The sequence below is a fragment of the Paramormyrops kingsleyae genome, chromosome 11 (assembly GCF_048594095.1).
Source record: "Paramormyrops kingsleyae isolate MSU_618 chromosome 11, PKINGS_0.4, whole genome shotgun sequence".
NCBI classification, from domain to species: Eukaryota; Metazoa; Chordata; class Actinopteri; order Osteoglossiformes; family Mormyridae; genus Paramormyrops; species Paramormyrops kingsleyae.
The window spans coordinates 18,401,620-18,427,766 of NC_132807.1; the positions used below are offsets into that span (position 1 = coordinate 18,401,620).

At 43.9% G+C, this 26,147-nt stretch overlaps 3 protein-coding genes across 3 annotated transcripts; all 3 read left to right on the top strand.

The window, feature by feature from the left end:
* The first annotated feature begins 308 nt into the window (after positions 1–308).
* Positions 309–7,353, top strand: LOC111847714 (aspartate aminotransferase, mitochondrial-like). Its single transcript, XM_023819136.2, has 10 exons — positions 309–469; positions 3,230–3,386; positions 3,525–3,653; positions 3,821–3,880; positions 4,065–4,226; positions 4,409–4,513; positions 4,623–4,773; positions 5,052–5,217; positions 5,334–5,484; positions 6,080–7,353. The coding sequence occupies exons 1-10, from the start codon at positions 387–389 to the stop codon at positions 6,200–6,202; spliced, it is 1,287 nt and encodes a 428-aa protein (XP_023674904.1). The 5' UTR covers positions 309–386; the 3' UTR covers positions 6,203–7,353.
* Positions 7,354–9,733: 2,380 nt separating this feature from the next.
* slc38a7 (solute carrier family 38 member 7) lies at positions 9,734–18,643 on the top strand. Its single transcript, XM_023815999.2, has 11 exons — positions 9,734–9,861; positions 11,180–11,796; positions 12,072–12,270; positions 12,949–13,093; positions 13,297–13,395; positions 13,858–13,915; positions 14,020–14,134; positions 14,821–14,968; positions 15,374–15,573; positions 15,696–15,750; positions 15,987–18,643. The coding sequence occupies exons 2-11, from the start codon at positions 11,557–11,559 to the stop codon at positions 16,102–16,104; spliced, it is 1,377 nt and encodes a 458-aa protein (XP_023671767.2). The 5' UTR covers positions 9,734–9,861; positions 11,180–11,556; the 3' UTR covers positions 16,105–18,643.
* A 2,676-nt stretch (positions 18,644–21,319) lies between these two features.
* Positions 21,320–25,975, top strand: LOC111847664 (lysosomal protective protein-like). Its single transcript, XM_023819074.2, has 11 exons — positions 21,320–21,483; positions 21,734–21,845; positions 22,525–22,659; positions 22,749–22,907; positions 23,114–23,205; positions 23,422–23,506; positions 23,984–24,130; positions 24,517–24,644; positions 25,148–25,310; positions 25,428–25,517; positions 25,774–25,975. Exons 1-11 carry the CDS (start codon positions 21,320–21,322, stop codon positions 25,852–25,854), a joined length of 1,356 nt encoding a protein of 451 aa, XP_023674842.2. The 3' UTR covers positions 25,855–25,975.
* Positions 25,976–26,147: the final 172 nt, after the last annotated feature.

Genomic DNA, 26,147 nt, shown 5'->3' on the forward strand with positions numbered 1-26,147 from the left:
GTTGTGTGTGTGTTTGTGTGCGTGGGTGCATTCGTGCATGTCTGTGTAGACTTCACATCATGTGTAGCATGACATACGATTTATCTATTAACCTAAAATAATGACGTGTGCATCACTTAATGTATCAAAGCGTTGGCAGTTGTAAAGTTTAAATACCAAGTACTTATGCTCCCGTGGTCCGCATAACGCACGGTCTACATGGGGCCCGTTGCTGATCCCGTGGAGTCCAGCTTGGTGGCGCTGTGTAAATATTCTCGTCCTTTAAGCCCATTTCCGCAACAGCAAAGACCCTCTTTACGAAGTACGTGCGTCTCCTCGTCTTTCCAATGATAGTCTGACCTATGTTAGCTACCTACCCTTCAGTCTTCTGACTTCTGTCACACACGATGGCTTTGTTGAAATCCGGCAAGTTTGTCTCCAGCCTCGGGGCTTATTCTCCCTACATGGGCGTTTTACCTATTCGAGCAAGGTATGGAAATTTGCAGTTTCGGTATGGAATGTATTTTATGGCGCATTGACTGTACAGATGTGAATGCCCACCAGTCATCGCTTTATTCGGTTAGCCGAGTGAAGCCTAAACTTTAGAATGACCCTTTCCAACAGTAAGGTATTAAACCAGCTGCAAATAGTCTTGTTTATCAGCACAGTAAGTATGTTGCATTTTAAGTGTTGAAATGTTTAATTTATCGCCTACCTTGCTTCTCTTTAAGATATATTTGAGCACACACGCCTCTGCATCCATACTGACACTTGACTAATAACCAAGTTAACATGGCGGTACAGACGAGGTGTCACTAGTCAAGGTTGTATTAAAGTTAGCTGCGGTGAAGGATGGCAATGTTTTAAAATGTCGATTTGTAACGGGTTTATTGTCATGTTTCAGCCTCTTTTACAGAAACGTGATACCAATATGACTTGCATATACAGGCCTGCACATACACGTAACTGAGTGAAGTACGAGCACAAAAAAATCTCTCTGATCACTGACAGCGAAGGATTATCTCCATGTTACCCTCCTGATGGCTCTCACGCTCGCTTCCTCCGTTAGCCATAGGCGTGGCGCCGTCGTTTGTCTCTGATTGGCTGAAATTGACTTCCAAAATTCTCATTGGTCGACTTGTCCAGCGGCTCGCGCGTGGCCGTGGCGATCTGGAGGACGAATTATATATGTGAATTCGACTTCAATTGCAGTGCAAAACAGTCGTATTTGGTATAATACTACATTGAGGTTAAAATTCCGCTTTAAACCAGTGCTTATGGCTGGCTATTTGATAAGATGAACTGGATATGCAGAACGAGACTAGTGTAAAATAAGACTAAATACGAAGACGATATAGTCCAAACAGATTTTAAAAAGTATGCAGTTCCCAAACAGAACGTTAAAAAAATATGGAAATTAATGGATGGATGGATGAAAATAAATATATAAAAATAAATGAATGGGAGGTATATTCAGTAAATGTGTGGAGGTTGTGGGGAAAAAAATCAAGAACTGTTTGTGCACGTGCTAATTTCCATTTGATTGCTACAATAAACAGTTAATGGTATTTGAGACCTCTGGCTGGCCGTGCCTCTTACTTTTCTGTTTACTGCCCTTTCTGACTGCTATACATAGAAAAGTATCGCACTGGAAGGGTAACTTGAGAGGGTAGGAGAGCACGCCGCCATGCTCAGCGGCTATCAAGCCATGCCTTGCATAATTTACTTTCCGTTCTGAAACCTTTTCCCTTGATTGACATATTTCCTGGTCTCCTTTTTATAAAAGCTTTTTCCGAAATGACGTCACCATGCCAAATACCACGTGCAGTGGCTCATTCATGGCAGGAAGTGTGTGGCGGTAATCGTCAAGACATTTACGCCTTTAAATCCAAATGCAATTATCCAAATGCAGCTGGGGGCGATGTACTGTTTTAAGCCGTATAAAGAGTTTACTAAGCACATCCAACAACACCCATGTTAACTAGCGTTGGAAATCATCTGGATTTTTCCCCCGACCCAGGTGTTATAACGTTTAAAACGGTGCTGGTGTTTAAACAGTGCGTGAACTGGTATTAAAAAACACACACAAAACGAAGGTTGACATTTAATACCTTTTTATTTCGAAGACAAATGTGAACGTCAAATTTGAACAATATATTAACACCTTCAAAATATAAATGCAATACCCAAGATATCAAATGCTGTGCATCCCTCTGCTCACAGCTGTATCCTGTGTGTCGCCAGATGTTTCATTATATTTGAAATGTTCCCTCCTTTACATGCAGTTATTTTTAAAGATTTGTTGCACATCCAAGTGTTGAATCCTTTCAAGTGAAATACAGCAGCACTTTAGACCAGGGGCAGGCAACTCTGGTCCAGCATGTTTCTTATCCTATCTGATGAGTTACTATCTGCCTGAGACCAGGTGTGGTTCATCTGAGACCAGATGGTATAGAAAACCTGCCTGGTACCGGCATGCCAGGATCAGTGTTGCTCACCCCTGCTTTAGTATGTTTAGCGTTCGGCATTTTAACCATGTTTATGGTAGCTACTAGCTATCTGTAAGCATCTGCTAGATCAGAACAAGCATAGTGTCAGCTAGCGATGGAACGTGAGGTGCAGTGATCCTTCTGTTGCCTGAGCATCAGAGGGCAGATATTTCAGTCAGCAGTTCAGGCATTTAATGACACTGAAACCTGTGTTGCAGTACAGTCAGATACATACCAGTCGTACAGAAACTGGTTCTATATTTGCACCAGCTTTCGGTACCCGACCCTAATGTTCACAGGCCCCGTTGTAACACACTGGCTGAAATTTATGGCATGCATGTGACACTATAGGTGGTCTGAAAAGGTCCTTGCTGTAAACTTGCTTTGTCATCCAAATAGGAGTCATGGGTGGTTAAGTCTTACAGGAAGCACATTATGCAACATACACACATGCTAATAAACACTCTTGTAAAAAGAATAGATTAAGTGGTAAGTTAAGATGTACAAACTGATGTTTATAAGTCCCAATTCTAACTGGAATCAGTAGTTAGAAACTCTGTCTTTATTGAGGGAAACCCTTTTCTGTATGGGTGGTTGGAAGGTGATAGACGTCTTCAAGCTAATGCAAGCAGCACAGTTTGGAGTAGGAAGCTCACTGTAAATGTCAAGCATTAAGGGGATCTTTCTGCTTTGTGTGACTAGTGTAGGTCGTATATTTTCTTGCTTGTATATAAAATAATATTGTTTAATTTCTTGTCCAGCTCATGGTGGTCAGAGGTTCAGATGGGCCCACCTGACCCCATCCTGGGGGTCACTGAGGCTTTCAAGCGAGATACCAACCCCAAGAAGATGAACCTGGGCGTGGGGGCGTACCGAGATGACCAGGGAAAGCCCTATGTGCTACACTGCGTCCGTAAGGTGGGTCCCCCCCAATTCATTTCTTAATGATTTTTTTAACAGCCATGTCCAGATGATCGTTTCAGGTTGTCCCCCCCCCCCCCATATCCCTCATGATCTGAACTGACCCCCCTGTATGCCACCCGTGCCCTTCCCCAGGCTGAAGCTCTGATCGCTGAAAAGAAGCTGGACAAAGAGTATCTGCCCATTGGGGGCCATGGGGAATTCAACAAAGCGTGTGCGGAGCTGGCCCTGGGCCCAGAGAGCGAGGTGCTCAAGAGCGGCAGGGTGAGCACCCCCCTTCAAAGGGGCGACCTGGGTCTTGGCAGAGGGGGGGGGTGGGGCTGTGTTACCTTTACTTTTATTGCTTTGACTTCTCGTTTGTTGCTTAATCTGTCTGAGGAGGGTAAATGGTCTTGAATTAATGTTGATCCTTCCCCCCCCCCCCCCCCCAGAGCATTACTGTTCAGACCATTTCAGGAACTGGATCACTCCGAATTGGTGCAAACTACCTGGTATGTCAACCCCCCCCAGTATAATCTTATACCTTAAAAGTTATGGGGCTGTGAAACCATTCAGGCTACCATTCAGCCATCCCATCATAGGTAACATTGCGGAGTATCCTAGTTAAAGGCATCACTATGCATGGAAGAATGAACATAACGAATGAGACTGACAGGGTGATTCCCCCCCCCCCAGTCCCGCTTCCACACAGTGGCCCGTGACGTGTACCTGCCCAAGCCCTCCTGGGGAAACCACACCCCCATCTTCAGGGACGCTGGTCTGCAGCTGAAGGCGTACAGCTATTATGACCCAAAAACGTGTGGCTTTGACTTCAAGGGAGCCCTGGATGACATTTCGGTAAGACTGTGAGGGCGGCTCTGAAAGTGTGGGTTTGATTTGGACAGTGTGTTTAACTCTAAGATGAGGTCTGGTTTTGGCCTTCAGGTTGCCTTGTGTAGAAACGCATTACAACTGCTATGCCGTGCCTGTCAGTTGCAGTCAATGTCATGGTTTGCTTTGCGTCGTTTGTTTTCTGTCAGAAAATCCCGGAGAAGAGCATCATCATGCTGCACGCGTGTGCCCACAATCCCACGGGAGTGGACCCCCGGCAGGAGCAGTGGAAGGAGATCTCCGAACTGGTGAAGGTGGGTCTCTGATCTGCTGGGTGGGCCTGCCGCCCTGCTCACTCACACAGCTGGCTAATTTCATCTGTAATCAACCCCCCTTCCCTCCACTGTCACTCCTGTATCTCAGAAAAGAAACCTGCTACCATTCTTTGACATGGCGTACCAAGGCTTTGCCAGCGGGGACATTGACCGCGACGCTTGGGCCGTGCGCTACTTCATCGAGCAGGGCCACAACGTCCTCCTGTCTCAGTCCTTTGCCAAAAACATGGGACTTTATGGTGAGCCTCCGATTGGCTCTTTGGAAGGGGTGGGGCCTGGGGACAAGGATGTAGAGGGAGTAGACAAAGTATGGATAGAAGCCTTCAGAACCACCGGAGTTGGTGTCGTACTGAACTGGGGGGGATTCAGACAGGCAGTAAACCTCCCTGAAGTGTCCAGAGGAATGAAGAATATTAGCTGACCGGTTTTGTCCTGAGAATCTAGCTGGGATTTGAACTTGGACCCTAACGTGACACTGTGAGGTGTGGCTCACCTGTCCCCTCGATATCCCGCCCAGGCGAGCGTGTCGGGGGCTTCACGGTGGTGTGCAAGGACGCCGAGGAGGCCAAGCGCGTAGAGTCGCAGCTGAAGATCCTGATCCGGCCCATCTACTCAAACCCGCCCATGAATGGCGCACGCATCGCTGCCACCATCCTCAACACTCCGGAGCTGCGTAAGGAATGGTGGGTCACACCGACGCCCCTTATCCCCCCCCTTTCCGATTGGTACGGGCCGCTGAGCCCCTCTCTGACTGCCTCGACCCTCTCTGACTGCCTCGACCCGTCTGCTGTTGCCTCAGGCTGCAGGAGGTGAACAGCATGGCCAGTCGCATCATCAAGATGAGGGAGCAGCTGGTGGCTAACCTGAAGAAGGAGGGATCCACTCACAACTGGCAGCATGTCACCGACCAGATCGGCATGTTCTGCTTTACAGGCCTGAAGCCCGAGCAGGTACCATTGTAGCCCTGAAGAGGGGGGTTGGTGTACTCTTACCAGGAGTGATACGTGAGACGGTATTATTTAGTTCCTAACAGCATCTGTATCAAAGTCTAAACAACAAATGTTGTATTTCAAAGACTGCGATCCTCATGAAGGAGGAGTTACACACCTTAGTGCAAGCTCTGCTCTATGGCATCTGCTTTTTAAGGAGGAAGTGTCTTCATAGGATCATAGAATATGTTTGTACTAATAATCGTAGAAGGTAACTTGGAGTGTAAACTCCAACACAGTTTTTTTTGGGGGAGAAAGGTAAATGTGTGTGGTGAAATGCTTTTCACACCTGCTTCAGGGATTGTTCAAAAGTGAGATGCATAATACAAAAGAAAAATAGTATGAAAAGAGAAATGATTAAAATTGTTAGACAAAAATATTAAGCAATTATATGGTAACTATTTACTTAAGGGCAGTGATCATAAAAATGTAATATGACAGGTGAGGAATAGCAGTAAGTGTGCATGTTGGTTACTGGGTGGGGTTCTCATGTAGTGTACAGACAGACTGCAGGTGGAAACTTGTTCTGAGTTTGCACACGTGTGGATGTGTCTAGGTGGAGCGCCTGACGAAGGAGTACTCCGTCTACATGACCAAGGACGGCCGCATCTCCGTGGCCGGGGTCACCTCTGGAAACGTGGCCTACTTGGCACATGGCATACACACTGTGACCAAGTAACGGGCACCTGGGAGTGGCACGTAGCAGAAGAAATTCTAGAGAACAAGGAAAAAGATGAAAAATGAACAGTACCACCTTTAATATATTTAATTCTTTATCTCGTCAACCAAAACATAGACCTATCAGAACTTGAATTAAAAATAATGGGCACCTTAGTTTGTTCTGAGACTGATCAGGATGTTTAATCGTTGCACATCTACCGGGAAAGGTCAGAGGTCATTATGTTCATTTCAGCTTCTGGTAATGGTTTCCGATAACTCTTCTTCTAGGTCTAGCACTGAGACTTTCGGTTTTGTGAATATTGACTTTGTAGGTGGTCTTGATGTTTAATGCATGAATAGAAAATCTACATACTTCATAATTTTTTCCTGGAAACATTCAGTGTGTTTACAAAGCACTTATTTGAGGGGCATAAGCCTTGGTTTTAACAAGGAAATGTCTGCTCAGCCATCTTGTCTAAATAACAAATATCTGATTGTAGAAATTATCTGCTACCCCTTTGATTAAAAAAAAAAAGTGATTGACATCCCATCTCTGTTAAAAATAAATGCTAATTGGTAAACCAAAGTAGTAAATATAAATGATCAGTTAAGTGATGGCTGTTGCTGCTTTGGTGTACTGCTAATAATAAGTTGGCCACAATGTGTGCTGCTGTGAGATTCTGCTTTATCACGTATGAACATCCAAAATCTGTAACTGATTTCTCCTCCCTGCCCTCGTTAGGAAACTCAAGCTGCTACACTCCGAAAATGATCTTCTCCAAGCACACTTTTAGATCATTTTTTCCCCCTGGGAGGTACAGACCAGGTCTTGCAGCATATAGTAGTCATGGAGAAGAGCTGTTACCTTTTTATTAGCCAGTGGTTAATGAAGGGGCTAATTTGCACACCCACCCAACGTCCAATTTGACCAAGATGTGGATCTGTATTCCAATGTTTTAAACCAAATCTAAAAGGTGCAGTACTGTAATGCTGTTTAAAAGACCACGTTTGCAATTGTATTGACTTTCTCTTCTTAAATAAACCGCAAATGTAATCCTTTTCCTCCAAGGTAGTACTTGTAAACATCAAGGGTAAATGTACTATGAATGACATCCACACTGTGTGCATTTTCAGAGTTCATTGTGAATAAACGTGAGCTGTAAGACCTCATCCGTATTGTGTTTTGTGTGTGTCTGGGGGGTGGGGGGGACCCATAAAGAAAGGTTTCTGAGCTGGATTAACTTAGGATAGAAGTCAAGATTGTCCAATAAGTATTTGAGTAAGGAGTAGTCCTATTGGACATCCATTAGTGCCAAAAATGTCTATATGCACACTGTCCATGTCAACTGAACATTTAACAAAACATTAGTCTATTCAACTTCGAACAATACTATTTTGACAATGAGATCGTCTGTGTTGATTGCGCACCTGACAAATCACGTCTGTCAATTCAGCTTTAAACTGTACTTTGTTAGGTGTGCTGTCTGTGTTGTTGTTTTTTGTAGTCCTGGGGCCTGTACTACGAAGCGGGGTTACTGGCCTATCGGGGTAACTTGTCGGATTTAAGGTAGTCTAGGCAAAATGTAAGTGAACGAATATAAAGTCCATTTAAGCTGTGGTACCTTAAATCCGACAAGTTACCCCGATAGGCCAGTAACCCTGCTTCATAGTACAGGGCACTGCTGCATCATTCTCTCAGTTGTTTGTGTTGTTCTGCATATCGTCTCGTAACATTCTCAAACACACCATTCGTTCTCCAATGTTTTTGTTTTTTTCATAGGTATTCAACAATCTGAAAAGGCTACTTCTGTCAAAATCAAGTTTTCCAGTCCTACACAGTCACGTAGTTCACCTGCATTACCTGCACATGCCTTTTAAAATGATCATAATGTATGAAAATGTGCTATACAATTAAACTTTGACTTGAATTAGTCTACTTGGGATGTCAGGGACAGGGAGAATAATAAAGCAGGACAAGAAGCAAAACAACAGACGAACAAATTCAAATTCAAAACAACAGTCAAATGACAATGAGAATAACACATAATGACGACGTGTTCACATATCTGGTCGCCATGCAATTCAACAGTCAAATGACAGAGCGTGCTAAGACGACAGAAGTACGGTTTAAAGTTTGACACAGACAAATGTTTTGTCAGGTGAGCAACTGATGTAGACAATCTTATTCTGTCACAGCTGAAGTTCAAAGTTCAACAGACACACAAATGTTTTGTTACATATTCAGTCGACAGGAACAGTGCGCTATTGACATATTTTTGGCACAAATGAGAACCCAATATGCATGTCGACATATTTTGGCACAAATGGAACCCCATAACTTTGTACCAGTTTGCTTGGTAGGGAACAGCCGGTAGACTTCAGTGGTAAAAGAAAGCTTTGTAGCACCAAGTCTCAATGTAGGATTGTCACTAAAAATGTAAATAACATACATATTGTAGGAGCCATTCTTTCATTTGTTTAGTAAACATAATTTAGCTTGTATTTATATTGGAATTATGAATATTGTTGATATTTATTTAATGTTTATATTTATTTATAATATAATATATATATATTATTGAAATAACTGTAATGAGATGTAGTGATTTTTTATTATTGTCTAAGTGTATTCCCACCTGTAGGAGGCGATGGTTGTTACTAAAGGTGCCGAGATGACGCGGCCCAGGGGTGAAGGTGCAACGTGAAACAGTCATTGACCGTATTTGCCGTGTGTGATGGTGTCTGCATGTCGGCCCTGTCGCGCTAAACAAACTAGCTCAAAGTATATTGTGGGTAAAAATATCATATGAATAAATCTACTCATCAGGAACAGAACTTGGTCTTGTATCCTCATCATTCAACGCGTCAGATTTTGCACCTTCTACCACCAGGTAGTGGATCACGACCAAGGAAAATTTAGCTTGTTTTTCCACTACACATATAATATTATCATTTTAATGATAGCAATGTTATATCCTTAAATGTGGTTTCTGGAAATACTGTCTTCATGGGGCCCCTAGTTTTCGGGTAGCCCAGGGGCTACCTAGCCTTGCCCTATGGTAAGTCCGTCCCCAGTCTTCATGCCTTCTGTTCATGCATCCTACGAAGGCTCGTTCCTATAAACATCAGTTCATAAAGGAATTATCTCTGTGGCTATTGAGTCGTGTATCGGTGCCTTGTTTTATATGATTAAGGAAATGAGTACCACTCGCAGGGCTGCCAACTCTCACGCATCTGGCGTGACACTCACGCTTTCGGACTCTCACGCTCGTGCAAGAAATCTTACGGCAAATTTATAATATTACATTATAAACCTAAAATTAGCTGCAGCAAAAGCGTTGGGGTAGTTTGCAAACCCTATAGACCATTTACAAGGGAATAAAACTGTCACAAAGGTGTAAATGCGTGTGCGGATCGAAAATCTCACGCCAACCGGCTGACCAAAGTTGACAGCCCTGCACTCGTATTTTATCAAATTGCCGAGCTCACAGTCAAACGGCAAACCACCAAACGTTACCGATACCTCCGTCCCACGCGCTCATTTCCCTCGCTTGACGTCAAAGATCACATGCCCGCCGATAGTCACATGATTGCTTAGTCGGAATCGGCGAGGAACTGAAAATCAAAACGTCGGCGATCTGGGATGCTGGCGTTGGATGTCCCTGCTAACAGTGGACGGTAAAGTGTCTGTTTTTTGCACGCTTAATTGTGTTATGTTTTCTCTAGATATTGGTTTATTTGTGCTTTGGTTATTGAGGTTGACTGATGAATGAAGAGAAACTAAGATCAGTAGCGTCCACAAATGATCCATAAATCGTGTCAGTGCTCACGTAATAATCCATTGATACCGATATAAGTTCGAGTAATTGTTGACTTGAATTAGATCATGGAGGCACCCAAACATGCTGCAAAGTCAATGTGATTTGACACGATTACGCAGAAATTCAGCTACACCCAATGTCTTCACTTGTTTTCTTGCTATTTGCTGCTGACGATACTTGGTTAATTATTCAGCCAGCCTTTCCTGCAAAATCGTAATGTGATTGAATGTGGCTTAGTAGAATGTGTCTGAGTAAGAAAGAAGTTTAATTTCGTTTCAGCCGGGACATTGGGGCGAGTTACATGCTTCTTGCACCGAATACAATAAAAAGAAAGACTTTACATTTTAGACGTGTTAGATGTGTTAAAAGCATGACACATTTAACTAGTCAAGTATTTTGACTTAGTACGGCTAATCCTCTCAAAAGATTAAGGACGACTGACTTTTTGGTGTTTTAATCATGCGATTATGCGGTAATGAAGCTCCGGATCCGTTCACCTGACTTGTGTTTAGCAGAGCAGGCTAACTTTGAAGCACTAAATCAGGGGACTCCAACTCCGGTCCTGGAGAGCTACTATCCAGTAGGTTTTCTATCCTACTTGGCTTCTGATGAGCCACACCTGTTCCTGGTGTTTACCTGAGAACAGGTGTGGCTCATCAGAAGCCAGGTAGGATTGAAAACCGACTGGATAGTAGCTCTCCAGGACCGGAGTTGGAGACCCCTGCACTAAATAGTTATACTGCCCCTCCCAGCGCACAATATTAATGACTAGCACAGCACTTTTTCATCTTTGCCTAACAAGTTGAAATACCATGCGCTGTAAATGATTGCCGTGACACACCTCGTAATTTCCAGAGGACGTGTGTATATTGTTACATGTAGCCAATCAGTACCCAGAAATCACATGCCACAAATTACAAGACACAACATGCTTTCTGTTATATCCAGCTGTGTAATTGCAATCATTTTATCTGATTTGAATTAAAGAGAGTGTGTTAAAAATTGTATAGTAAACTCTTTATGCACATATAAGCATTTGTGGTGTTAGTGAATCACTTAAGGCTAAATTATATGCATGGTCGGCTTCTTTTAAACATTGGATGTTGTTAAATGCCACAAGAAGAAAGATTTTGTGGAATCTACATGTGCTGACAAAGCTCACATTCTGTTTGTAGGAAGAAGGTCTGGCGTGCATCTTCAGCTGATCCCTGAGAGCATGGAGCTACGGTTTTGTAACCCATAATCAGGATGCTTCTGGGACTGATGCTGCTCCTTCTGACCAAAACACTCTCCATCCTCACTTCACCACACACCTATTTACCAAGGATTCCACGACATCCCACCTGTTAAAGGAGACCCAGCAGTGCTCTGTACTCTCAAATACCACCGTATATTGGTTATTGTAGCGAGGGCGTGACTTTAAAGAACCACTCCAATCACTGTCAGGGAAGGGTGGTACCTCAACCCAACAGTGGGTGTACTGGGAAGAGGCGTGATTGAGGACTGAACTCTGTCGGTCAGGCTTGTCACCCACTGAGTGCTGCCTGGGGTAATGTCCCGGCCAGACATAGGCATCAACAGCGAGGATGCCGGTGAAAGGGCCTGGCTTCTACAGAGCCCCAACGTGGACACAGCGCCCCCTCAAGGTGCGGAGGAGGGCCGGCGTGAGGGCACCTCACCTGTGAGTGCCGTCTTCATCGTGGTCAATGCCGCGCTGGGGGCCGGCCTGCTCAACTTCCCTGCTGCTTTCAACCTCGCTGGGGGCGTCACGTCCGGAGTTTCACTACAGATGGTAATGTCACATGACTCCCCAGTAAAGGCACATGCGTCTAAAGTAAAGCAGATCTTTGGTTTGCTGGTGTTTCTGTGCTTGTCTTGGCATAGCTTCAGTTAGCAGTATGTGGATGTGTGCAGGGTAGGTATATGGTCAATGTCTTTGTGAATGACTCCAGCCCAGCCCTGTCATACAGGAGATGCTGGTGCACACACACTAACCCTAAACCTAACCCTAACCCTAACCCTGCCCCTGTTAAAGCCCAGACGTTTCCTGTCGCTCTGCTCCTGCAGTGCATGCTGGTCTTCATCATCGGCGGCCTGGTCGTACTGGCGTATTGCTCCCAGGTCAGCAATGAAATCACCTACCAGGAGGTGGTGCGGGCAGTGTGCGGCCGCGTGACGGGGGTCATCTGTGAGGTGGCCATTGCCGTTTACACCTTCGGCACCTGCATCGCCTTCCTCATCATCATCGGAGACCAGCTGGACAAGCGTAAGTGGGGCGCTGAGCATTCTGCTCCCCATAGCCTTGCTGCCTAATAGCCTCTGAATTAGTTGGTGCCTTTCAGTATCATCCTTATACCTACTGGGGTGGAACCGAGTGTTATGAAAGGTGGACGGTGTGTGGCTCAGTGGGGTGGAATGCTGTGCTTGTGATCAGAAGGTCGCCAGTTCAATCCTCAGGGTGGGCAGAGTGACTTCACTGTCGTGCCACTGAGTAGAGCCCTTAACCTCCAATGACTCAAAAAAAATACCATTACTTTGGATAAAAGCATCTGTTAAATAAATGTAAAAGCCATCACTGTGATCTGTTCTCTCATGGGCTGTATTTTTTTCCGCACTTGATTCTTTTGTGTGTCTGGGTTTAAATTGCCACACTGAAAATTTAGCTGAGACCTAGGGCATGATGATATGAAAATGTAAGCTGGTGCAGTGATCCAAACCATCACTGAGGTGCCCCAGGGCTCTACGACTCAGGGAAACATGCTTTGGAAATTGATTATTATTGGCTCTCCTGAAACCAGTCACGCAGTTAGGAAATTGATAGTTGTTGATTTGTTTAAATGTTCTGATGGCTGTATGGTTTGTTGGTGGCTCACAGCATTGGATTCATATTGGGCTGATATAGTGAAGTATGATGTAAGGATGTCTTGTCTTCCCCCCGGCACAGTAATCGCTGCAGTGGCCCAGGAGACTGACAGGACTGTCAACAGCACTTGGTACACTGACCGCAAATTTACCATCTTCCTAACGTCTGTGCTGATCATCCTGCCCCTCTCGATCCCCAAGGAGATCGGCTTCCAGAAGTACGCCAGGTGAGGGTTACATGTGGGACCAAGGAAGCTTTTCCATGTGCTCATCCACCCTTCGGAATGTTCTGCGTCCATTTTGAGATTTTGGATGGGTTCGGGATCTTGGTGTGAATGTTCCGAGATGTGGCTAAATCTTTCGGTAATAAGAAGTGTTTGTTACGGTGAGGAATTTTCACAATGCTTGGATGTTCAACTTTGCTTTTCAGTGCCGTGAGTGTCATTGGCACCTGGTATGTCACTGTCATCATCATCATAAGGTACATATGGCCAGACGAAGAGGAGTCCCCTGGTTACATCCCCGTCAGGTAAGCTTAAATCCTCTGATCCATTCCTCTTCTTGGATTTCCAATCGTGAGTGTGCCACGCAGGCATCTGGAACAGGGTCTTCTCCAGTTAATTGGAACATTCCCCAGTCATTTACATATGCTTTTATTACTCTTTATTAATGTATAAGGAAACAGTCTGGTCAGCGTTCCCCATTGTTTGAATTTGACATCACCGGTATGTAATTAAATTCAGTAAATGCTGAAAGGAGACCTACATGTTCTCTGATTCTTGCACCATAAGAGCACCCCTTCTAGCTCTCACTCCTGCTAGGAAGAAGATGAATGGGATGAAGCAGTTTGTCCCTTATGACCTAGTCTGGTGCTCTTGGTCATCTCGTCCCTAACTGACTCCTACTGGTGTGGCTCAGTGATAACTTCAGAAAAGCCCAGAATTTTGTTGTGTTCATTGAACCTATGGAACAGTGTGTGCTGTATCTGCAGACCCTCCTCCTGGACCGCAGTATTCAACGCCATGCCTACCATCTGTTTTGGATTCCAGGTAACGTCTTTCTGTTGCATGTTAACTCTCTTGTTAACCTTAGCACCCTTCCGTGAGGCTGTTTGTGTCCCTTTCTATACCATCAGTTCCTTCTTTTGCCACAGTGTCATGTGAGCAGTGTCCCGGTATACAACAGTATGAGGAAGCGGGAGATCCGGTCGTGGGGCTGGGTGGTGACCTTGGCGATGGTCATCTGCCTCTTTGTCTACACTGGCACAGGTGCGGGCGGCCTCATGTACTCCTGCCATCCACCCTTTCATTTACAAGACGAAAGAGGGTCATGTGCAGAGCTCTGAGAGTCACGTCTGAACTAGAGATATCATTAGTCCTGTGGATTTCATCATCAAAGTTGAAGTATTTCCCCTTCATGCAGAAGACTTAAGATATGTAGACATAATCAGTAAATCCATACACCCATCTTCAACTCCCTTCTCCTAGCAGGTCAGAGCAGTGCCCGTATTTATGAAGTTTCTCAGAATCAATTCTAGGAATCTCGCTAAGAGTCTCACTAGGATATGAATTTGTCCTACCTCAGAGCAGGATGTGAGAAGTAGTTAACAAGCTTCCTACACTCACTTTCAGCTAGGAGTTGGAGTTCACGTTCGAGTGAAATTGACATCACAATTTCACAACACCCTGAGCAGACAGACAGCATTAATGGCGGCATTTTGTAGTTCTTTGTTATTGTAATAGTGTTTTGTAGTCCTAGCTATGACAATACACAAATTATTATTAATTATAATTTTTTAATTATTATTAATGATGATGGTAAACAAATTTTGGCAGACAGCACATGATTTCTCCCGGAGATTACTACGCCCCCTATTAGATCCGTAATGTGTGTCATGTAGTTTCTCTGTTGCAGTACTTTCACTTCAAAGCAGTGAATCTGCCTTTTCTCCCAGGAGTCTGTGGCTTCCTGTCCTTTGGCTCCAGCGTCAGCCAGGACGTGCTGATGTCCTACCCATCCAACGACATCGCCGTGGCTGTGGCCAGGTTCTTCATCGTCATCTGCGTCGTCACGTCGTATCCCATCCTGCACTTCTGCGGCAGGTACGGCGCTCTGGTTTCTAAAGGGTGCGTTAGGGTCAGGCGTAAGGGAAATTTGGCGGTACCTCTTCAGGGTCAGGTGTACGTCTGTGCCTTTCTGTGAGTGGCACACCTCGGATGGGGACACCTGGGGGCGGGTTTGTCGTTTTTGGGACCCCCTCCCCCTCAAAAAGTGATCCCCTCCCTAGATGTTTCAAAAATTAAATAAAGAGTGAGTAGAGGTGAAAAGATCGTATCTAGCTGGCTGGTTAGCAGAACATGCTGCTTCAGCATCTCCCAAAAAAGGAACGTGTCTATTTAATATTTGGTGCAGTGACTGTCTGTGGCCAACAGAGGGCCATTGGGGACACCCACTCACAACAGACTGCTATTTGACTGTTAAGTGTCGCCTCCTTACCTGACCTGCAGGGCGGTGCTGGAGGGCCTGTGGCTCCGGTTCCGCGGCGAGTCCATGGAGGTGGACGTGGTGAGGGAGCGACGTCGCCGGGTGGTACAGACCGTTCTCTGGTTCTGCCTCACCCTGCTCTTGGCCCTCTTCATCCCTGACATTGGTCGTGTCATTTCCCTCATTGGAGGCCTGGCTGCCTGCTTCATCTTCGTCTTCCCTGGTACATGGGCACCATTTGCCTTATCACACCCTTCTTTTATTCTTACATGTAGTTTATAATTCTAGTTCATATTTAACACCAGATGGCGTGACTGTCTGTGATCGTTAATGCATTTTTTTCAGGCTTGTGTCTGATCCAGGCTAAGCTATCCGAGATTCAAGAGGTTAAACCAGCAAGGTGAGCTCAACCGTCCACATGACTGCTTTAATCTAAACAGGTTTTCCTGGATTTTGAGACTTTTCAAGCATTAATCTTAGATCACCTTAGCAAACTGCCTATTAAAAATCCAAACAACTAATAAGACCAACGTCTATGTGTGTGTGAGACCCTGTCATATGGTAAATGGTAATGGTACAGACTGAAGCATCTCTCTTGTCTCCCACCTCTAAGATGAGTGCTTGTGTTTTCCACAGCTGGTGGGCCATGGTGTCTTACGGTATCTTCATGGTCACTGTCGGTGCTTTCATCTTTGGCCAGACAACCACTAATGCCATCTTTCGAGACCTCATCCACCACTCTGGCAGCAACTAGACAGAGTCAAAGAAGCCGCCCATACACTCATACAGTCTTATATGTCACACATCTGCCTCTGAGACCCCCCCCCCACCAGCTGTGAGCCTTCCTTGAACCCCCCCGACCTTTCTGCGCTTCATGGATGGCCCCTCCCACATTCTGCCTGACCACTACCCTAGAAAGAAGCAAATTCAGAACAGGACTGATGTTACTACAGCAGCTAATCCTGATGATGTCACTTCCTGTCAGTGGGTGTTTACTATCTGTCGGGATTCTTGGGGCCAGAAATTGGCTCAGTCTGCCCAAAGAGCACAAGATATATGTTATAGTCATGCATCAAATTATGCTATCCTCTTGAAAGAGAATTGACTTGATTGTTTTGAAAAGGCTTCCCACACTGGAGCTGTAATGACCACAGATCTTCATGGCAGTGAAGAGAATGAAATATAATTTATATATTTTTTTGGATCAGAAATGACCTCATTAAGTATTCATAAATTATTTGATCTACTTAGTATCTGAGCTTGTTTTTCATGTTTACATGTTACCACCTAATGCTCGGGCAGGCCTGCGGTTTTCCTCAGGGGTTATAGAGTTGGCATTAAGTCATTTTGACCTTGGGTGCAGTCTAGCTGGAGTAACCAGAGTGTTTTCACTACCGCCAGCATGGGGCGTGAGTGTGCCACACATGCAGGGCATGGTGCTATGATCATGGCACGGTGCAATATTAAAGACTGTTCATTTTGTAATAAGCAAGTTAGAATCAGACTGCAATGTAACCTAAGTCAGAAATGCGTCCTCAGTTTGTTGTTGCCAGAGCATCGAGGATCATATTAACTGATGCATATTATAGATACACCTTCCGTTTACCGTTATGAATTTAAAGACAATGTGTCAACGTGTTTTCTGTTGAGAGATTTTGATCAGGTGATAATTGGCAGCTCTTGCGTTTGGGCTAAGTAATAAAAAGGGATTTTATTAATACGTTTTAAGGTTCCAGATTTACAAAAATAAAAATAATTAGGAATTTAAGTAAATCCTGTTTTGGGGCCATGAATGTAATTATATTCCTTACATTTTTTTTTTTTACTAAGAGTTTAGCTTTCTTGCCTTCATTGTTGCTGGTGTTTGGCATTCCTGGATCATTTCGCTTAAACCAAGTCTTAAGTGTCACAATTTTGAGTAAGATTCCCGAACTTATGGTACCTTGTGTAGTCCACCCAAAGATTCTACCCAAAACTGACACATCTGTTGGATAAATCTTGCAATTCAGTGTAATTCTTAATATGAAACCAGTTAAATTGTTTCACTGCAATATTTCTGCCCTACATCGTTCAACTGCGAGAAGACTGGTCTCCTTAATGAGCACAACAGAGGTTTCAGGAAAAGTAATGTATCTTAAAAGGTACCATGGATCGTGCTTGAATATAATACATGTGAGTGCTGGGCAGAGTGGAGGCTGAACCTCTGCGTTCTTCCCAGCGGATCTCTGGGGTTCATCAGGGGCGTCGTCTTGTTCATACTCTGTTCAATGCTTGCATGGACTGGGAGTTGGGCAGGGTTGTAGGGTTCACTGGCTGTGGGGCATCTATTGGTGATGAAAGATTAACTGAAATTGACTTTGCCGACGATGCTGTCATCTTCGCGGTGTCGATGGAGGTTCTGATCGGGGCTGTCGAGAGACTGAGCAAGGAGTGTCAGTGTCTGGGCTTGCGAGTGTCCTGGATGGAAACCAAGATCCTAGCTTTTAATGACCTCTTGGGCACTGCCATCAGCAGTGTGTCTGTCTGCAGAGAGAATGTCGACCATGTTGAGAGGTTTACTTACCTCGACAGCGACATTTATATCTCTGGTGACTCTTCCTATGAAGTCAATAGATGGATTGAGAGAGCATGGGGGGGTCATGAGGTCACTGGAAAGGGATGTGTGGCACTCCTGATATCTTTGTGAGAGGATGAAGGTCCAAGGCTTTAGAGTCCTGGTGCTCCCTGTCTTGCTGTACGGCTGTGAGACATAGACATTATCAAATGAGCTGAGACGAAGACTGGACTCCTTTGCTACTCTGTCTCTTTGGAGAATCCTTGGTTACCGCTGGTTTGACTTTGTGTTGAACAAGCGGTTGCTTGGGAGTTCCAACTGAGACACATTTATTGCATTTTGAGGGAGCGTCAGTTATGGCACTATGGCCATGTGGCGCGTTTTCCTGAGTGTGACCCGACTCACAGGATCGTCGTTGCTGAGGACCCAAGCGGCTGGACCAGGCCAAGGGGACGCCCACGTAACACCTGGCCGCGGCACACAAATGGCCATTTCTGGAGGGTGGGACTGGACCCTGTGTCAGCCTGGGAGGTCGTGTGGTGGGTGCAGCAACACGGTGTACCAGTGCATGCTTCCCAACCTGACCTCACCTCACCTGGGTGAGGACAATAATAAGGCATTCATGATTTTTGTACTTTCATGGTTTGTTCAGTATCAGCGTGTGGTTACACATGTGTTACTGGAATCATTTTCAAAATGTTGATTGTATTTGTATGGCCCAATAAAGGAACAGGCCTAATGAACAGTTTGATAGTGATTTATTGTTCTGTTACAGAATTACAATCATTTATAAATGCAGACACACATGGCACTTAGTACTATTGCTGTATTTCATCAGTTTCCCCATGACTGTTTTGGGATGTAAACATTATATTCTTGGAATAGGACTGTTTTACCAAGATTGCTTACTAAGGATAACACACTTATTTTCCTCTCACAGTTATCAGGGAACGCGAAAATATGCATATATAACAATGGTACAGCAATCATAATGATACGTGGGCATATATATAACAATGGCTCAGCAATCACAGTTATCGTATGTTTCAATAATGCCTCGACTTTCTGAGAAGTTCAAGGGATTTGTGAAGCATTTGTTTTAGCAATGGTCCTTGTGCTGAATCGTTTCCTGTTTTGCTAGTGAACCATTTTTTAGATTATTATTTTCATATCATGACTGACACGAGAGGGGCATACCTCTAGCCTACGGAACAATAAGCTATTGTATTTCCAATTATACTTAGTGAAGTTAAATACTAGCCATGTTCACTATGGAATAATCATGCCACCGAGTGTTTTTTTTTTTCCAGTAGAAGTGTGATACAATTTGATTTAGCACTTATTCAAGATAAAAATTAACAGCATTTGGATAAGTGAACCGACCAGTGTTGCTTTTTTAATCCAGACATAAAGGTACGAAACTATGAAACAAATCAGAGGGCAATTACATATTTGCAAATTAACTAATCTATTGTCATCTAACAAAAAGTATCTAGTAAAGGGTCACTCTGGTAATCTACAGCTGACCCCAGGCAACAGAGGGCACAAAGCAGGGGTACACTCAGGTCCAGGACTGTCTGACAGGGATGCAGGGCCAGATCCAGACATATAGGCAAACTCTGCAGCTGCCTGGGGACTGATTAGCACAATGGGACCTAGACAGTCATGAAGAAGAAAGGAAAATTATATATATTCATATATGTAATTTAAAAATAAGAATAATGTCACAAAATTAAAGAATTTAAAAAGATAATAAAATCATATACAGTGGTACCTCAGTACTCAAACTCATTAGAATTCAAATTTCTTAAAAGTTGAACCAACCAGTTCGGAAAAAAAATGACCTAGAACTCGATCGAACCGTGAACGCTGACCTAAGATAACTTGTACACGCGGGGAAATGAGTCGCGTGGCACGTCTCTCAGCGGAAACAAAGGGTAACGCTTCAGTCTCAGCCTCACATTCGCTGTGATAGTGCTTTTTTTTATTGAAAATATCAGGTAATACACTGTACTTTATATCATTTCGGTAGCCATTGCTCACCAAAAAGTTACGCAGTAGTTGTACAAATGTTACAACCTAAAAGTTTGCGATTTACGAACAAATTAACGAATACAAAGTAATAATGAAGATAAACAATGGACCGCATGGCATAGTGTTACCACAGTGTTGGGGCATGGCTTGGGGTAATGTTGGGGTAAATTCTTTATTGTTTTGGAAGCCATTAAGAAAAAAATGTTACGCACGTCGTACAGTGTTGGTGCACAGTGTTTTTAACTTTACACATTGTTTGGATACATTTATTTTCTTACTTTACAAATTACTGTTTTGATAAATGTGCTTAGATGTGTTTAGTATATGCTCCTCTTGTTTTATCTTGTTCATTTTGTGTTTAAATGCTAAAAAAAGAAACACATTTAGGTGTAATTTTTTGGGCCCAGGAACCAATTAATTGGTTTTCCATTATTTCTTATAGGGAAAATTCGATCAGAACTCGAACTTTTTAGGATTCGAACCTGAGTTCTGAGGTACCACTGTACATCAAATGAAAATGTTTATGTGCAGGCAGAAACATGGCCGGCTCTAGCTGTTGGCAGAATGTGCAGTTGTCTAGGGTCGCGGTTGTGGTGGAAGCGAAATGTTCATCAGTTTTCTTGGTGCGGAAACCTCTCAAGTACAACTTTGCCTAGGGCCCCTGAAAAGGTAGAGCCAGTCCTGCAGTGACCAAAATCACTGACTGTAGGATGAGACCCTCATTACATGGACAACATCCAGTGCCCACACTCTGGAGGTGGGGGCCATGTCACCCACTCACCCACCATGTCTCCCAGAAGATTAATAGGTATTTCAAAGTCAAAGGACTGAAGGCTTAATCTCATTCTACCCGCAACAGGGCAAATGCTTCATATGAATTTCCAGGAAATCACTATCACGTGCAACATATTTACTTTGTTTTTTAATGGAAAGACCTCTATACCTTAGTCAAATAGCACCTATAACTGATTGCATCTGTACCACCTTTACAATGAGAGAACGATCAGATAACATAAAAAGGCAAATTCAAACAAAAACAGGGGTCACCAGAATAACATTATATGGCCCTTCTGAATGACACAAGAAAAGAACCAAGATATCAATGTGAAGACAGCCCGCATGTGTAACCTGTCATGATCATGAGCTGACAAGGAGTGTGGTTTATGAAGTCATCTTTATTATTATTACTTTTAATATTAAGGAGACCTGAAATCCTCCTCTTCCACAAGAGTGGCTGTCCCAAACTGTTGAAACACGTGTACAACCCTTGGGCTGATTAATTATCATTTATTTCGGCTGTTGCTGATAAGATGGCTATAAATCTCATGTGCGGTCGTGGGCTCGGACATGCAAGGTAAAGAGCACACAGAATACAGCCAAGATGCTCCAGCACGTCGTCCTGCTCTCTGCCGTCTTCTTCGTGAAATGCCTTGCCCAGGATCACGTCGATCTGGTCACCTCCCTGCCCGGGCTGACAGAGAGCCCAAACTTCAAACACTATTCCGGCTACCTTCAGGCTGGTCCTGGGAAATACTTCCACTATTGGTAAGAAGGCCACGAATTCCCATGAGAAGCTCCAGCAAAGAGCTGCATCAGTAAATGAGGTGCTAGTATCAGTGGATGATGGAAGGCAGTGTTGAGTGTCATTGAATAGATTAATAAACATCTGTGTTATTTTTAAATTAGAAAATATGTTAAACAACAGAAATCTGGAAGGTGAAAACACAGCAAACTGTGTTGGATGTGACAAAAAAAAAAAAAGTGTGTGTGATGTCTGCTTGGGGCTTTCCTGTAGGTTTGTGGAGTCCCAACATAGCCCATCAACAGACCCCCTGGTGCTGTGGCTGAATGGGGGCCCAGGGTGCAGCTCCATGGAGGGCTTGCTGGCAGAGAACGGCCCTTTCCATGTGAGTGGCCTACATCTGCGGGGACATGTGAATGCGATGGAAACTGTGAATGATGCAGGGGGCCCAGATGTAGACAGGGGGCTGCAGCACAGGCCCGCAGAGATGGTCAGACTTTTTACATAAGGGGGTTTGAGATGATCTTTTGTCATCTGGACCCAGAATTTCAAGCCTGGTCCTTGTGGACATGTGCAAATGAGAAGTGTCTGTACATAAAACAGGGCCCTTCAACTCTGGCCCTCCATTCCAAATCCAGGCCTTGTTTTCAGATCTCCCAGGTAGTTAGTTTAATAATTACTGATTCTGATTGGCCAGAGGCTTCACACCTGGCTCACAGGTAAAGGCTGGAAAATCAGAAGGTCTCGGACCTTGAGGACTGTGATTTGAAAAGCCCCAACAGAAAACTAAAACTGGTAGCAAAATCACATACTTTTCGACCAAATTATCGTAATACTGCTAAAATTATTGTGTGCTTATTAATTTATTTGGGGCTGGAGGATGAATCAATGTCTATTGTTTATCAACAGAATTTGTTCATTGCTCTATATATCAGGTTACATTGAAGCCAAGCTGGAAGACAATCCTGAATCAGAACATAACAGAATCAGAGTTCCTTGTTTTTCTAAATTCCAGTTCTCTTTTTGTTCTTTTTTTCATCTTTCTGTTATCTTGTCCTTCATAGCTGAAGGACGATGGCAAGGTGTACATTAATCCCTACAGCTGGAACAAGCAAGCCAATGTGCTGTACCTGGACTCCCCAGCGGGGGTGGGATTCTCCTACTCCACCAGTGGAAACTACCAGATTGGTGACCCTCAGGTAGTGTGTAATATATATATATTCCATTTCAATTACACAAAACCATTTCTTATTTTTATCAGTTCCCATTATGTTATAATTTTTCTTAGGTGGCTGAGGACAACTACCAGGCTCTTCAGCAGTTCTTCGTCAGGTTCCCCTCTTTTGTCAGAAATGACTTCTACGTGTTCGCAGAGAGTTACGGCGGAGTTTACGGACCTTCTCTATCTAAGCTCATCGCTAGTGGCACTGCCAAAATCAACTTCAAGGTGACTACGCGAAATGCCACGTAAAAATGCATTAAATAAGTAGCTCTTCGAGTATTTCAGAATTGACCTACTTGACGATTAATCGAAGTCGGCGGCTTAAGAGAACGATTAAGTTGATAATAACAAAGAATAGTATTCCAAAGACCTCTGACAGTGGCGGTGTGGATGCCAGGTGAGACAGGAGTAACAGGGTTTAACCTCAACAGGGATTTGCAGTGGGCAACGGCATGTCCAGCTACGCTCTCAATGACCAGTCGCTCATATATTTCGCATATTACCACGGCCTCCTAAGTGAAGAGTAAGTCCCTCCTAGATGCATTATGTTAAACTTACTACGATGTTACACAAAACTTACCCCGCTGTCAACACTGCAGCTACACGTTTTTATGCTACACGTGTTGTGAACGGGAGCTTAGCTCTTCTGAGGAGCAGCAGCGGTTATAACCGTGTTCGGCTGCTTTGGTCAGTGCCTTCCCACGCTGAATGGGTGTTCTCTCTGGTTATGTGTGCCCAGGCTGTGGACCGCTTTAAACCAGTACTGCTGTAACAGCGTCTCCTGCAACTTCTATAACAACAGCGACACCTCCTGTCAGAACTCAGTGAGTCCGCAGTTTTTCTTTTATCTATGCTTTCAACTTGACTAGGCTCTGCTTAATTGTGTGGAAATTTAATGCTATCTTGTTACAACGCATTATGTACTTCAGTAATACCACATTAAGTAATAACTCGACAAAATCTAACAAATTTTCACTTCATTATGTAATAGCACCCGCGTTTTGTAATAGACAGATTGAACGCCACATATAATAAATTTCTAAATAAATTATCATTACAAAATGCATGAATTGCACTTATTAAATGATGAAAATATAACACTGTGCATTATGTAATAAACAATCAATATGGATGTCTTCATTGACACTGTCAAGTTATTACATAATGTGTTGTAACATATCTATTCGAGTAATGTTTTAGTTGCACATGTGCAATACGTTCAAACGGAGCAATCAGAAGGAACATCTTTTTTTTATACTGTGTATACCGTTTACTGACAGTGAAAGTCTGGGTTCCCTCAGGTATTCGATGCCCTCTATGAGGTTGAAAACATTGGGCTGAACATCTACAACCTGTACGATCAGTGTTACGGTGGGGTGCCCACTAGCCGGTACATTTCAGACACATCTAATCTCTTCCGCCAGTACAGATTCACGTTCAAAGCCCCGGTAAGTGTTTAATGCTCCCAGACTTATTGCTGCCATTGTAAAAGACTATTAGGGTTAATGTAGATATTAAATTCACTGTTATAACAGTTATTATTGATATCATTACTCTCCTGTACATCGACTTAGCAGGTGTTTTTTTTCCGGAAAACATACAATAAAAGAACTGACAAGCTGCATAATGACCAGTTAGGTAAATGAACAGGTGTTATATGCATAATTAGCGCCTGTATGAAACAGGAATGGTGAATCCATACGCAACAGCACAGGAGTCTTATCCAACGCCATTTGGATGGATGTAGGCGTTTAGGACTGAGAGCGATTCTGAGAACTTGGTGGTTATGTACTACTGAATATCAACCTAGCTCAATTGCTCCCCCTACCAGCAGACGATGGCATCTATCCCAGGCGTCCCCATGTGCATCAATGCTACAGCTATATACTACTGGCTGAACACACCCAGTGTGCGCACTGCCCTGCACATCCCCAGCAGTGTGCAGTCCTGGGAGCTCTGCAGGTAACAAATGATCCACCTGCTTTCAATGGCTGCTTATACGGCGGCAGAAAAAAGTACCAAACGGTAACTTAGAGGTTATAATTATTTGTACCTGCAAGGGTCTGCCAAGTGTACCCTACCTGTAGGTAAATGCACTTTTTAGTCTACTGTAAGGTACAGAACTGGACATTTTGGCACCATTGGGGGTACATTAATGTTGTTTGTACCTTAAGGAATAAAACTGTACCAGGGCTGTACCTTTTTGTTGTACGCTGTAGAGCAGCGGCCTGCACCTGTTCCTAGAGAGCTACTGTCCAGTAAGTTTTCTGTCCTACCTGGCTTCTGATGAGCCACACCTGGAAGAACCACAATACCAGGAAGAGGTGTGGCTCATCTGAAGCCAAGGAGGATAGAAAACATACTGAATAGTCCAGGACGGGAGTTGGAGACCCCTGGTGTAGCAATATAGGCAAGGTTCTCCAGAGCTTTGAAATTGTTGTGAGAGCACTGTGTCTACCCTGAAGCTCCACAGTTGGTGACCTCTACCAGCGGGTCTACATGGATATGACTCCCTTCTACGAGTACCTGCTTCAGAAGGACCTAAAGATTCTGGTGTACAATGGTGATGTTGACATGGCCTGCAACTTCCTCGGTAGCAAGTGGTTTGTGGAGGGTCTCAACCAGAAGGTACGGTCTGTTGTAGTCCATCTCTCAAACACTGGCATGGGCATCCATAGTTACTGGTTCCTTTAAGATATGCTGTCGTCGTTCTGATAAACCTACCCATTTATATACATCTTACAGCTGGTGAAGCCATACCGTCCCTGGTTCTACAACAACCAGATAGCTGGATATGTGGCACAGTATGAAAAGATCACCTTCCTCACAGTCAAGGTAGGGTTAGAGATGGGGGCGCACGGTCATAGGCAGTCCTGTGGCAGAATCATTTGTGCAGGAAATATGGCTTACCCTACAACATTCTGGACATTTTGAGGTTTGGAACTGAAATACAAATGCATAAGTGATGTGTAATGTATAAGCTGTTGGCAATACAATAACTAATTATGATTTGTGCACAGCTCACTCATAGTGATATTCTATAGTTACTTATTGAATGTGACTGATGGATGTCCTTCCTGTGGTTGTACAGGGTTCTGGTCACATGGTTCCTCAGTACAAGCCAGGGCCAGCTCTCCAGATGTTCATGAATTACCTCTCCGATTCGTATTAAATGTAACACTCATCCTGTCATTCTGTGAATATGTACTGTAAAAGCATATTTTAAATAAATCTCAAATCATATATGTAATACATAAAAATCATAATAGCATTATTAAAGGTAATGAAGTATGCGCAAGTGTCTGGGCTTTTTCCTTTGTTTCTCAACTCGTTATAAAAATTAATATCAATGAGAGAACTGTCAAGGACAGTGACCGTATGACCAATCCTGTGTTCAAGATCATCCAAGTTTTTTTATGTTCAACATCATAGATCACATTTCAAGATAGACGTACTGTAACCTAA

What these genes read in the sequence shown, in the direction of transcription:
- LOC111847714 (XM_023819136.2), top strand. Translation starts at nt 387, where the DNA reads ATGGCTTTGTTGAAATCCGGCAAGTTTGTCTCCAGCCTCGGGGCTTAT. An exon ending in GTTTTACCTATTCGAGCAAG is followed by an intron (nt 470 to 3,229) that starts GTATGGAAATTT and finishes TTTCTTGTCCAG; the next exon opens with CTCATGGTGGTCAGAGGTTC. An exon ending in AGATCTCCGAACTGGTGAAG is followed by an intron (nt 4,514 to 4,622) that starts GTGGGTCTCTGA and finishes CCTGTATCTCAG; the next exon opens with AAAAGAAACCTGCTACCATT.
- slc38a7 (XM_023815999.2), top strand. Translation starts at nt 11,557, where the DNA reads ATGTCCCGGCCAGACATAGGCATCAACAGCGAGGATGCCGGTGAAAGG. An exon ending in CTTTGTCTACACTGGCACAG is followed by an intron (nt 14,135 to 14,820) that starts GTGCGGGCGGCC and finishes CTTTTCTCCCAG; the next exon opens with GAGTCTGTGGCTTCCTGTCC. An exon ending in CTTCATCTTCGTCTTCCCTG is followed by an intron (nt 15,574 to 15,695) that starts GTACATGGGCAC and finishes CATTTTTTTCAG; the next exon opens with GCTTGTGTCTGATCCAGGCT.
- LOC111847664 (XM_023819074.2), top strand. Translation starts at nt 21,320, where the DNA reads ATGCTCCAGCACGTCGTCCTGCTCTCTGCCGTCTTCTTCGTGAAATGC. An exon ending in CAGTCCTGGGAGCTCTGCAG is followed by an intron (nt 24,645 to 25,147) that starts GTAACAAATGAT and finishes TCTACCCTGAAG; the next exon opens with CTCCACAGTTGGTGACCTCT. An exon ending in TGGAGGGTCTCAACCAGAAG is followed by an intron (nt 25,311 to 25,427) that starts GTACGGTCTGTT and finishes TACATCTTACAG; the next exon opens with CTGGTGAAGCCATACCGTCC.